Source organism: Phoenix dactylifera, chromosome 11 (assembly GCF_009389715.1).
Source record: "Phoenix dactylifera cultivar Barhee BC4 chromosome 11, palm_55x_up_171113_PBpolish2nd_filt_p, whole genome shotgun sequence".
Taxonomy (NCBI): Eukaryota; Viridiplantae; Streptophyta; class Magnoliopsida; order Arecales; family Arecaceae; genus Phoenix; species Phoenix dactylifera.
Genome location: NC_052402.1, coordinates 7,978,456 through 7,991,333, shown reverse-complemented (window position 1 = coordinate 7,991,333; position 12,878 = coordinate 7,978,456). Strand labels below are relative to the sequence as shown.

Sequence of the window (12,878 nt, the reverse complement as noted above, 5' to 3'; positions counted from 1 at the left end):
TCGGCGTAGCTCCGGCGAAGCTTGTCCCCGGACCTGCACACAGAGAGGTTAGAAGAAACAGAGAAGTTGTCGAGGAAAAACCGACGGCCCCTCCTCAGCCCGCAGTAGAATCCCGTGCCCCCCATGGAGGAGAACCTCGTTGAGGGCCGCCGGTGACCTCGCCGGAGAAGCAAGTAGCCGTGAAGACTAGCCGTTAGGCTGCAGACCAACTAGGGACAGTAGCCCTTTGCCCACATCTTTGAAGGGTGGCCAGAAATGGTGATTTGCTTCCTGTGACCTCATTTCAGAGAGTTAATGGGTCCATTAGTTGGCGGAGAGGTCCAGGTTAGAAGCCTCGTAGTAGCATTCCCGCCATATTTCTCATTCAAACAGCAAGGAAAAAAGAAAAAGTTGCTGATACCCAGAAGCAGGAAACCATCAGAGACTTTAACTAAAAAGTTTCATTAAATTCAAATAAATACATCAGGGAAACCCCCAAACAATTCAAGTCTCAATACAATATGGCTGTGCTGCCATGCTCTGGCTCTCGGCATGACATACAGGAAGCAGATGCACAATACAACATCAACCTCCAGCTCAGAAAGTGGAATCCCCCAGGGGAGAAACCTTGCGATATGAGATTTAATAGCTGGATGTTTTCTATCTGGATGGTTTTGCCATTGCCAACAGTCTTGGTTTTATTTCTGGGCTCTGTTTAGATCATCAAGTCGGGAGCACAACCAATCGATGATATCTTTTGCGATGTCATCCCTTTCAGGTTCGAAGAGGAGATCGTGTAAGAAGCATTCGTATAGTTTGATGGATTTATTTGTTGAGGAGGCTTCATCGTAGAGTCTTTGGGAGCCTTCCGGATCAGTTACTGTATCAGCTGTGCCATGGAGGACTAGAAATGGGACCGTAACTTTGCTCAGGTTCTGCTGCAAGTAGGATGATATGCGGAGAATCTCATGACCAGTCCTGACTCTGACAGAACCAGTGAACACGAGTGGATCGGAATACTTAGTCCTCAAGGCCTCAGGATCACGAGAAACGGGTGGTCCGCTCCTATAGGAAGCGCTAAATTGGTATCTTGGAATTAAAACGGAGAATATTGGTGCAACAACCTGCCATTGAGAAGCAAAACAAAACCAAAAATAAAAATCACGTCATATAAGTAGATACAATCTTTCATTTGCAGCAGCAACAGCAGAAGTGATGGCCAAATGAAAATATTATTATCAATGAGATATTTTAACATCCAAATCAAAATAAACAACTATAAGCTTTATGTCCAAAAATTATGCATTTGATTCTCTTTGTTCTTCATCAGTTGTGTTACATTCATATATTACCATACTGTTGAAGACGCAGCATTTTCTCTACTTATCTGGTAATCTACATCACCAGTAGCATTTGTGGATTTATATTACTTGAAGTTATGCTCTGCTCCTGACTTATGATTACTAATAAATTATCAATAACGACACAAACAAATAACATACTAGGCATTCTCCAGGCTCGTATAACCATCTTATGGGTTCAAAGACATTAGTCACACTCTTACGGTAAGAGGCATGCAGAATCATGATGCATTATTTCATAATCCAGAAGGCCCTGCCTGAATGCTCAGATTTTATATTTGGGTGATATCCTAAAATGATGGAAAGGACCTGGAAATGGACAGAATCAGGGAGATAGCTGGCCCCGCAATCCTGAGACTTCAGGAATATGAGAACTTCAAAATGTGATTTTTGGTATCATAGGAATCTTGGAAGAGGAAGTATGGAAAGGGTGGCCTCCTTGGTTCTGCCAACTTTCTCCTGATTCCCAGCCCTTTGCACCCCAGGGATATCACATTAGAGGAAAGTTGAGCATCCACATGGCCGATAAGTGATTTGTTCTAATCTTGAACATGGCATAACAATAATAAGGCATCACTGCTAATCCGCAGAACTAGGCGAAAAGAAAAGCCCAAAATGTCCAAGAAACATATTACCATGTCCAGCTAACTGGAAAGGAACTGCAGATTCAAAAATTAATACAGGCATTAAACATCATATTAGTTTTTCCTAAAAAGTCTATTTTTTCTATTCACATAATCACAAAATGGGGAATATGAAATATTACTTTGTGGCAATATTACCAAGTATATCTTTTCATGAATTCATAGCTAATATTAAGAACATATTTAAAGATTAAAACTCGAATGTAGCAAAGAGTAAAATTGCAAAACTTTATCTGGTTAATGTTGTTCACAGAAGCAATCTGTAATTCATTTATTTATTAATGTTAAATAGTTTAGAAACCCATAGAACAACCTCTGAAAATTTGATAAAAGAAAACCTCAAAAGCCTGAGGTATAGCAACAAAATATTCTTTACACTAAAACTGTGACAATTAAATGAAGTTGAAGTTGGAACCAATTGAAGAGACTCAACTATAAAAAGCTTGATATTCCATATTAGTAACAATATAAGAGTTTACTGGTAAATAAAAGCTAATTTAGCTTTCTATAATGAAAACTCTGGAAGGCACGCTGTTAGCATCTATTGCACTAACAAGCATAATGGTGCCGAACCCACTAAGCTAGTCCATCAGACATTTAAAGATAGCACAATCTATGATCTTGTTTATTTGACTTTTTAATGTCCAAACAAAGCAATATACTTACGGCAACAATCGGATGAGATGGCTGAACGCCTATGGCAGGTGATGTCAAGACCACACCTTCAACATGAACCTCTACCTTTGGATCCAATACTGCCTTCAAATATTCATGAAAATAGCAAAGCAGCTCAAAGTAAACACAGCATTCAGGACAACATGAGGTATTATAACTAGCTGCAAAACCTAGCAGAAAGAATCTGAATGCTAACCCAGTATAATAACTCTGAATGTATCATACCTTCAGAACAATAGCAGCACCAGTTGAATGGCCAAAGCAAAAGCATGGCAACCCAGGATTCTCTGATAACACCTTTTCCAAAAATGCTTTCTGTATATACAAGAATTATCAGCAGGAGAATTCATACAGTATAAATGTATTCTGTGATTCATTGTCAAATTTGAGTCAAGTATTAATACCAAATCATCAACAGCATAATCGAGAGAATGGACGTAACCATGCAACCCATCACTTCCACCATGTCCTGAAGAGAAAGCATAGAATGAAAAATGATATTTAGAACCGCGGAAGGCTTTACACACAGTCAAAACTAAATTTGTTATTAAAACTAATAATTGTCTTTTCTCTTTTTCCTTTTTCTTTTTTCTGGATCCAACTAATTCTGCTTTTCTGCTCTGCCCAAATGAATGGTTACAGCATCCATAGTTACATACTTCAGTTTTGATTCCATAAAACCAGTGAAGAACATCTCACATCTGACCAATTTAATATGGCACCTAGGTTGGGCTCATTAGCAGAAGTTTCAAAACCATCATAGAGGGAGTATTTGTCAACAACAACAGAAAAACTCTCCGATGGGATGGTCAAAAACTTCTTGTATTATTTCTTAGTGATGTCCAATCTGACGGAGTCCTAAACTAAGTGGTCCAGAATGGCGGGACAGCACAAGGATGATGATCAGAAAAAGAAAACGAACAAGCAGTCTCACAGAATACAACAACATTTTTCCTAACTTACATACTAAAAAAAAAGCAGCTAAGAAAGCAAGAAGTTCATGTCATAGAACTTTTTCAAAACTCAGTAAAATGCAAATAACAAGTTTCCCTGCCTTGTCTCAATCAAGATCAAGGCCAATATTCAGTCATGGTTAGTAATCTGTTCGGTCCATATATGTCAGATCATGAAATAAAAGGTCAGAATACATTTATAAGTTTGAGCTTCCAATCTTCTTGTTAAAACATGTGGAAAGAACAAGCGACACTAGCTATAAGTTTTGATTATATACTGGCAAACTTGTATATTCAACTGCATTCACAAATGACTAGCTGACCTGACTTGTCTCAATCAAGATACAGAATCTAGAGCCAAGTCATGGGGTGATATAGTACTTTCAAAACCTGAAAAAAATTGAATTGAATACTCGTGAAAGTTAATCAACAGTATAACTCAAACAAGAGTTTCAGATCATCACAGAATCAAGTGAGTGTAAGTCCTGCAGGGACTTAAATGATTCAAAAGTCCAGTTTTTAATGAGGTAGCATTTAACAAAAAGAAATATAGGAAGAATAGAAAATAAGACATATTTAGAAGGTGAGTCATAAAAAGATAGAAATTGCAAATTAAATGCAGATGACCTTGACATTGGATCAATTAAACATCATGATTGCCCTACAATTAAAAAGAAAACATGCATGGCAGCTACACATCATTGGGAACTCTTGTTCTACTTGAAGGCTAGTCTCTAGAAAACTGAAATGCTGGAATACAGTAGTCATCAGACAAACTCATTTCCAAAATGTGCTTCCTAGGCTCAGATATTCATCTCTGAAATAGTTTTTACTGGAGCAAACAGTTTGAAATTTTGAATTTAATATTTCCAACTTGCAAGTCCTTAGTGGCCCATCAAAGTTTCTATTCAGTGTGAAATTGTAAGACAGCACATAGGCTAGTATGAGCTACACAATATGGACAGCCTTCTCCGAAAATGGCCACATGGATCGGGCACAAACTGGCAGGAGGCTAACTTTCATCTTCATTCACGCATGATCCCGTACAAACAACGTCATATCAAACACATCTACCAGGGTATTCTACAACCACAACTTCCTGAAAACCAGGGGAGCTTCAAACTAAGTAAGATATGCACTAATCTGTGGAATTGTAAGACAGTCCCATCCCTCAACAAATGTTTGCCATCCTTTCAGCCATGAAGAAATTGTGAAAATGATACTTTGCAAAAATAGGACAGGAGTTTCTTAAAAGATAAGCATGAATGTAATATTTGATCTCTATAAATAAAGGATTGCAGATCAAATTTCCAAACAACAGTCCTTCATGGTGACGGGCATCCTAAATTACCATGAATACTAATTTCTGACAAGCCTTGAAATGACAAAATAATAATATTTGGACACAAAAGTTTATGCTTAATTAGGATATGATGCAAATGAAATACATGTTAACTACCAATTGAGCCCCAAAACTTAAGCTTTTGGGAAAGGGGTCAACAGCGTATTTCGGGCCTTAACATCCCCCCTCGTGGCCCAAACCATGCTAGTGAAGGCATATACAAGTCAAGAATGAACTCCGGATAAGACTAAGTCAGGAATAATTCAACCAGGAACGAATCAAGAGAAGAAAGGACTCATGATAACACAAGTGGTATAATAAAAAATTGGCCTAAATCGGGATTCGGTTGGCTCTGATATCATGTTAACTTACCAATTGACACCAAAAGCTTAAGCTGCAAGGGAAGAGGCCAACCATGTATATCAAGCATTAACAATATAAGCTATTAAGGAAGAGATCAACAATGTATATCAAGCATTAATAATATAACAATTAATTACAATGTTTCAAACATAAAGTAAAAAAAGTTGACCTCATAGTGGGGAGTTCATGAAAGAAGCACTTACTCCTTCACCACCCTTTAATTGTTCTAAGTCCAAGGATCATAAAGACTGAAGATATTCAATATATCCTTGTAACAAAAATTCCAATGAAATGGTTATAAATGAAATTCCATTTTAGCATCGAAGATCAGATGGGACTCTAGTAAGAAAGGGTAGTTTAGTCTGTGTTGAAGGGTGGAGAAAAAGAATCGGAAGAACTATGGTAACTTGAACAAAGTTGTTAAAAAAAAAAAAAGATATAGAAGAACTTGAAATAACACCATAGGTAGCGCCAAATAAGAACATTTGGTTAATGAGGATTCACAAAGCTGACCCCAAATGGTAGAAACGATGCTGGATAACGTTCGGTATAAATCTTCTTGTGAGATATCACAGAGGAAGCTTATACTTGTAAGTTGCCGGAGACTTTATATGCTAGCTGTCATTTAGTAATATACAACTCACCCAATTTAATATGATGCAAGACTTCCTTACTCTCTCTCTATACATAGTTCGAATACCACCATCCTTATTTGAACCTGGGATCTCTTCCCATCTGGAGAGGTGCCACCTTGCTGACCCACGTCCTAATGGCAGTGCAAAATTGCCACTTGGCTGATCTCAAGATGAAACAAATTCTGTTTGGGAGGAGAGAGAGAGGATTTCTAATACCGAGAGGAAGACTAAACACTTGAATGCTTGGTCCACAGGCATGCAAAAGGAGCTAACTGTCTATCTGATTGCTTGACATTTGCATAAACAAAGTGATGCATAAATGTTTGCTAAAATGCCCCCGCATTTCAAAATTTCTTAGCAAAAGAAAAATGGAACACTATCTGAAAAACTTCATCTTATACACCTCTCTCCAGAGCATGTAAAATTGCACTACCCAGAAAGGTATTAACAATAGGTATTGTGAATATGAATACAGTATTGGGAACAACAAGAGGAACAGAACCCTCGCAACCCTCCGAAACAAAAAAAAATCCAAATGGTCATTAGAAGCATCTGCAGCTTTTCTGGGTTTTTTGGTAAGCTGAAAAGATTTTATAAAATAGGACCTACCCAAAAACTATATCGTATGATACGAAACCTACCTAAAATATATATCATATAAGGGTAATAAATCTATATGGTGTAAGGGTAAAGAAGAAGGAGGAAGAAGAGGATGAGGGGTAAAACGAATCACCCTAAATTCTGGTTTACCGTCTCCAGGTATTGGTAGCATGTTATAACATGTGAATATACGAAGCTAAATCATCTCACTTCACTTTTAACTTAAGGCACTTACAGAATCTATTTTGAGCTATTGGATTGTAGTTCCATCTAAGGTCTTGCCCTTTGTTTTTCGCTTTAAGTATATGGGTTGAACTCGGGTATTATTAAGCTTTTGGGCATTGTTCAAGAATGAGTGATATCATCCCTAGGAGTTCATACTATGCTCAGTTTTCCTAGAAGATATTTGGGCTTTATGCATGTTTAAACTTGACATCAGAAGTGATATCTTCCTTTAAACATGTAATTTTCCATCTATAGTGAAAGGCTTCTCTGTGTTGCCCTCCCATGGATGCAAGTTGTTAATTTGGTTTAACCATATAAGTCTATGCAATTTATCCATGTTGCCATTCTTGCATTGCTACAATTTCTCTATTGTCTTAGTGCTCATCATGTGTGGTGAAGTAGTTTCCTACCAAGTTTTTGAACGGTGGCCCTATAAAAGGGCAAAACAAATGGCATGCATCCGTAACTTGTACTGGTGCATCCAGGACTCATTATGTGGTAGCAGGTATCAATGCAAACAAACCTAGTTTATACGCATTTGGAGTAGAGTGATCTATTTCAATTTTGTGCAGCAGCAAGTCGCAACAGCACTTCTACTGTTGTCAGCTGTGCAACATTCACAGGGAAGCCCTAAAATAGAGCTAGCTTTCAAGAGAATCAAGACTAACTCCATATTTACAGGAAACTCAAGCCTTGCATCTACATATTTAAAGCTCAGTAAGGTGCATCTATGACTAATATTTGTGCATATAATTGTCTGCAGCACAACACTTTCAATGCTGAACCGCTAAAATAAATTTAAATAACTAGGCATTAAGATCTAGTAGAAAGCTATACCAAAGATTACAATCGCCAATATCAAAGGATGTGCAGATTGCAAGTTCAAATGAAAGATCCTTAAAGAAAAAAATATATTACATTTACTTACTGGATCAGTTTATTTTGCAAATAAGAATTACCAGCCCATTGGCAAAATTTTGCTACATTAAACAAAATATTCAGGATTTTTTTTCCATCCCAGACATTCTTTTTCTGTTCTCCCCAGATATCATCCCAAATGCAGTAATCTAGACAAAATAGATTCAGGAGCTGATCCACAAATAGATGAGTTTCTCATGATCGTATAACAAGTAGACATATATTCTTATCGATGATGCTTTATTAAAAAAAAATCAGTTCAACCAAAGAGAGTCTAATGGAAATCATTAGTAAGTATTCATGCGGGTTTCAAGTCTGGCAGACAAGATAAATTGTGTTTTGCAAATGGAAGAAAATGCAGTAAGAGTCAACCTCAAACATGACACTGTCAAAGGAGAAGCCAAGATCCTGTTTGCCCCAAGCATGGGTAGGATGCAATTTGAACACGACCCAATAGGAAATTTATCAAACTGCAATGTAGTGCTATTTTGCTTATTAAAAGGAAAAGTTTACTGAAGGGGATGAAAACATGAGATTTCTTTTCATGATGAAGAAGCAACAATGCAAATTTATATTCAACTTTTAACTAATAGATTTATTTTTTCTTGGCTAGCAGTAAAGCCAGCATGCAAACATTTATGCCTTCCACTTGCTTTTGTCAAACAGAAAGCAAATGATCTTTCTGAAGATGATGCTCAGTTGATAACTTACCAATCCAATCCATTGCATACACTTTAAATCCATTATCATTCAGTTGCTTCGCAAAATAATTATATCTTCCACTGCAGACCACAAAACAGTTTCCTTCAGCAGCATTTCAAAATTTATGCATAAGCTCCTGCAGTTGCCTTAATAAATTTTAGTGGAATGAGATGTTAACACACCTGTGCTCATTCAAGCCATGCAAAAGAACCACCAGTCCCCTGCACCAGGTAAACAAAAATCAGCAGGTGTCTTGAATTGAGAGATTTAAGAAATCCTGAGTTCAGTAATTTAGATAGGGCGACAAAAGGCAAACCATACAGCCCTGCACAACTGTTAGTGCAAGACACAATGGGCATATACAAGGATTCTAGATCGTACATCCTCCATGATTCAGCGCCATAAAAATTCAATGATGATGGTTATTTACATCGAGAACTTTAAATACAAGGACTAAATGTCAGCACAACTTCCAGAACTCGTAGCAAGCTAACAAACCATGCACTGTTGCATCTTGTAAAGTTTTAGCATCAACATGACATATTCTCTGAAAAAGATTATATGGTTTAGTAATTTCTAGGAGATACAGTGTAGTTCCTGTAGTCTGAAGTTGTTACATCCTTGCCAATTCAACTGGCATAGGGATCTAAATCAAGGATCAGCATGACAAGGGAATAAAATAACAATCCTACTTATGCAACTTGGAAGTCAGAATCCATTTTCTCTTGCATCGATGCTCTTTGTAAAAGTCTTAGCATCCTAAGGATAAAATACAAAAAGATGCCTTGCTTGATACTTAACATACTCTACATCACAACAAGTCCAAGCAAGACATACCCAATGAATGGCACATGATATCATGTTCTGCGATATTTCCAAGAAACTTGGATAGTGGATGCCCATCTAAGATATGTGTGAGACTTTCCATACACACACAGATAGCAAATACATAAAGGTTATCCAAGTATGCAAATACCTACTCATTAAAGTCATGTAAGTACCACATGGAAATCATTTTTTGACAGATTGTGTTGCAAGAAAAGCAAAAGTTGCTTATTACAGCCATTGTTTTTTCAAATTAGGATATTGATCTTCATTTTGTTTTATTTCAAGTAGTTTAGAATCAAGTTCTGATGAGATGTGGCGCTCCAGTATTGTATTAATATGATAAGAGTGGGTTATATACATTTACTATTAAGTACTAGTAATAACATGAAAGGCTTAGAGTCCAGCATGCAAGGCAAGCCTCAAAGCCTGTGGCATGAAGAGGCTTGTCTTTTCATTTTTTTTACCAATAAGAACCTTGCTTGTCCTACACCTATTTGATTGGAAAAAGTATATCTACTGTGACATTCTGTTTCAGTATAAATCTATGGGCATTGAGCACACATTCCTACGGAACCTGTGCAAAAGCCTTGTGTCCATTTCGAGTGCCCAATTGGATAAATCAGAACCATCTATATTTGCACTCACCTGCATTGCACTTGTGAATACTGATATGTCCATAAACATAAGAGCAAGCTCATGACAACATACAATTTCCCCTGGGGCACAGTTTAAGGTTCCATCAATGCATGCCTCATGGACCATGAAGCAAATCCAATGGCCTCATAAGGTATTTTTTTTTTCTTTTTTGAGAATATATGGTGGTTATTCACCATTACTCAGGTGGCTCATAAGTATTGAAGCACTCAACTTGCATGCTGATTTAGGGTGCATGATTCACCGGGGCCATTGGACACTCCACGACCCACATGACATGCATCACATGGTACATGTAACCTGTGAAGACAGTTATAAACAAGGTAAACCGCATCCCTTCACAAATAACTACCACCAATCTCTTGGCCTGCTCATGGGGCATATGATGTAGTAGAATCTCCAACTTGCAAACGATACCAGAGAGAATAACTAAACACTATTATAACCAACAATGCTCATAGCGATTGATTACTTTATTCAAAACGACTAAATGTTGATGCCACATGCCTGGCATCCACTTTTTCCCCAAGTCAATCATTCCTATGTAGACAATTGGCATAAAAAAAACCACAAGGAATCACCCCACTCCTATAATTATTAATAACCACCAGCTCTCATGCCTCCCAAACGTAGTTCCCCAAACTACAATGTTTATAACATCAACTGCTAGATAGCCAGAAAAGGCTACCCCCTCATAGGTTTTGATCTTCTATGATTTTCTCAAAAAAAAAAAAAGATTACAGCTTTTGTTATTCACTTATACTCTGCCAACAAGAGAATGCTCTTTCGGCACTAGAGATTATTTAATGCACAACTAGAAAAACCAAAAGGACGGTCTCCTTTTAAAAATTTATGCGTTTTGTAGCCATAACGGTCCAAGAACATTCTTAGCTACCAAGAAAGCCGTTGACAGTAACTATTATAACTGCATCCCTTCACAAATAACTACCACCAATCTCTTGGCCTGCTCATGGGGCATATGATGTAGTAGAATCTCCAACTTGCAAACCATACCAGAGAGAATAACTAAACACTATTATAACCAACAATGCTCATAGCGATTGATTACTTTATTCAAAATGACTAAATATTGATGCCATATGCCTGGCATCCACTTTTTCCCCAAGTCAATCCTTCCTACGTAGATGATTGGCATAAAAAAAGCCACAAGGAATCACCCCACTCCTATAATTATTAATAATAACCAGCTTTCATGCCTTCCAAACGTAGTTCCCCAAACTACAACGTTTATAACATCAACTGCAAGATAGCCAGGAAAGGGCTACCCCCTCATAGCTTTTGATCTTCTATCATTTTTTCTCAAAAAAAAAGAAAAAAAGATCACAGCTTTTGTTATTCACTTATACTCTGCCAACAAGAGAATGTTCTTTCGGCACTAGAGATTATTTGATGCACAACTAGAAAAACCAAAAGGACGGTCTCCTTTTAAAAATTTATGCGTTTTGTAGCCATAACGGTCGAAGAACATTCTTAGCTACCAAGGGGGCCGTCGACGGTAACTTGGACGGGCTTGCTTCGCAAGACGATCTACTGACTCTAAGTGAGCTTACCGCTTAGAATTAAAATCAAGAAAGAAACGAGGAATTTAAAATCAGAATCTCGTTTAATATATTATACGTGGTGCTCAGACCGCGTCTTACGTTTACCGTTGTCAAAAAAAATTATATAAATGAAAGAAAGAGAAATTTAGTAGGACCCAAAACGTGACACCAAGAACAGGACCATCGCGGTTCGCCTTCCATTCGCCGCATCATTTGCCTTCTCGTGCTAGAAATAGTTTTTCCGTAGAGGACAAAGAACACCCACAAACCAACCCGCAAAAGGAACCTCCAACTGCCAAGGGATCCAATTGGCCCAGGCTGTGAGTCAAGTACATTTCCCTGGCCTTTTTTTACAATTACATTTGCCAAAAAGAAAAAAAAAAAATGCATAAAATAGAAATACCCGCTTTCTAAATTCTAATTCTTCCCCTTTTGTTAATAATATATTTTTTGAGGAAACATAATATTTCTTCTTCTAACTTTCTCCAACCTAACAAGCAATCTACTTTAAAATAAATAAATAAGAATATAATAATTTCTATGCTAAATTTGAATTTTAAGTAATATTTTTTTAGAGAGAGATTAGGGAGAGAGCGTACTTGGTTTGAACGGAAACGGGCGCCCACGACTGGGTGAAGAGCGTATCCCCTCTGGCCGTCGCGAATAGCTCGCACGCCCGCTCGCTCCTCCGGCCGTCCTCCTCCTCCTCCTCCTTCTCCACCCTCATCCGCCGGATCGCCATAGCCCGCCTCGCCTCCGCCTCCCCCTCCTGGAAGTCCCTCGGCCTCCGCGGCACCATCCCCGTCGGCACCCTCACCACCATCGCCCCTCCCCTTCTGCCCGCCCCCTTCCTCGCCCCCCTCACCCCCTCCGCTTCCTCCCCCTCTGCCGCCGACACCACCACCGTCCGCCGCCGGAACGGGAGAAGCAGAAGCAGGATGAACCCGTTCAGGAGCAGCAGCAGGCTCCGAAGGGCGCGGAGCGAGACGAGCGACAGCAGCGCGTTCACGCGCCCGCTTGGCCTCGACGTCAGGACCAGCGGCCGCGGCGCCGCGATCGCGGCGGGCTTGATCGCGGGATCCATTTCGATCGATGATCGCCGCCGCTGACTCTCCGAGCTCCGGCTCCTCACCTTGTGGAACAGGCGCTTCTGGTGCGGGATCTTCGTCACCGGAACGCCCGTCCCGATACAGAGCATATACGCCGATGTAGAGGTAAAAATCTAATCTTTTTCACTGAATCCGTCCGAGGAAATGCGATGATTTCGCAAGAATGGAAGACCGCCCAAAATTTCAATAGCTATAAATGAGGAATTAAGATTAGGGTTTGAGATAGGAGGATTGGATCCCTCGTCCTTGCTTTTATGGCGGAAGGGGGCGAGAAATGAAATAAGGCGAGAAGGTGATTTTTTTTTGGACGTTTTGCCAACGAGATGAC

The 12,878-nt window shown here is 38.9% G+C and overlaps 1 protein-coding gene across 1 annotated transcript; it reads right to left on the bottom strand.

Moving 5' to 3' along the window:
• Window positions 1-422: 422 nt before the first annotated feature.
• Window positions 423-12,878, bottom strand: LOC103706789 (monoacylglycerol lipase-like). The gene is made up of 7 exons (XM_008791021.3): window positions 12,041-12,878; window positions 8,580-8,618; window positions 8,407-8,477; window positions 3,064-3,128; window positions 2,885-2,974; window positions 2,651-2,743; window positions 423-1,103 (listed from the first exon to the last, which is right to left on the bottom strand). Exons 1-7 carry the CDS (start codon window positions 12,637-12,639, stop codon window positions 678-680), a joined length of 1,383 nt encoding a protein of 460 aa, XP_008789243.2. The 5' UTR covers window positions 12,640-12,878; the 3' UTR covers window positions 423-677.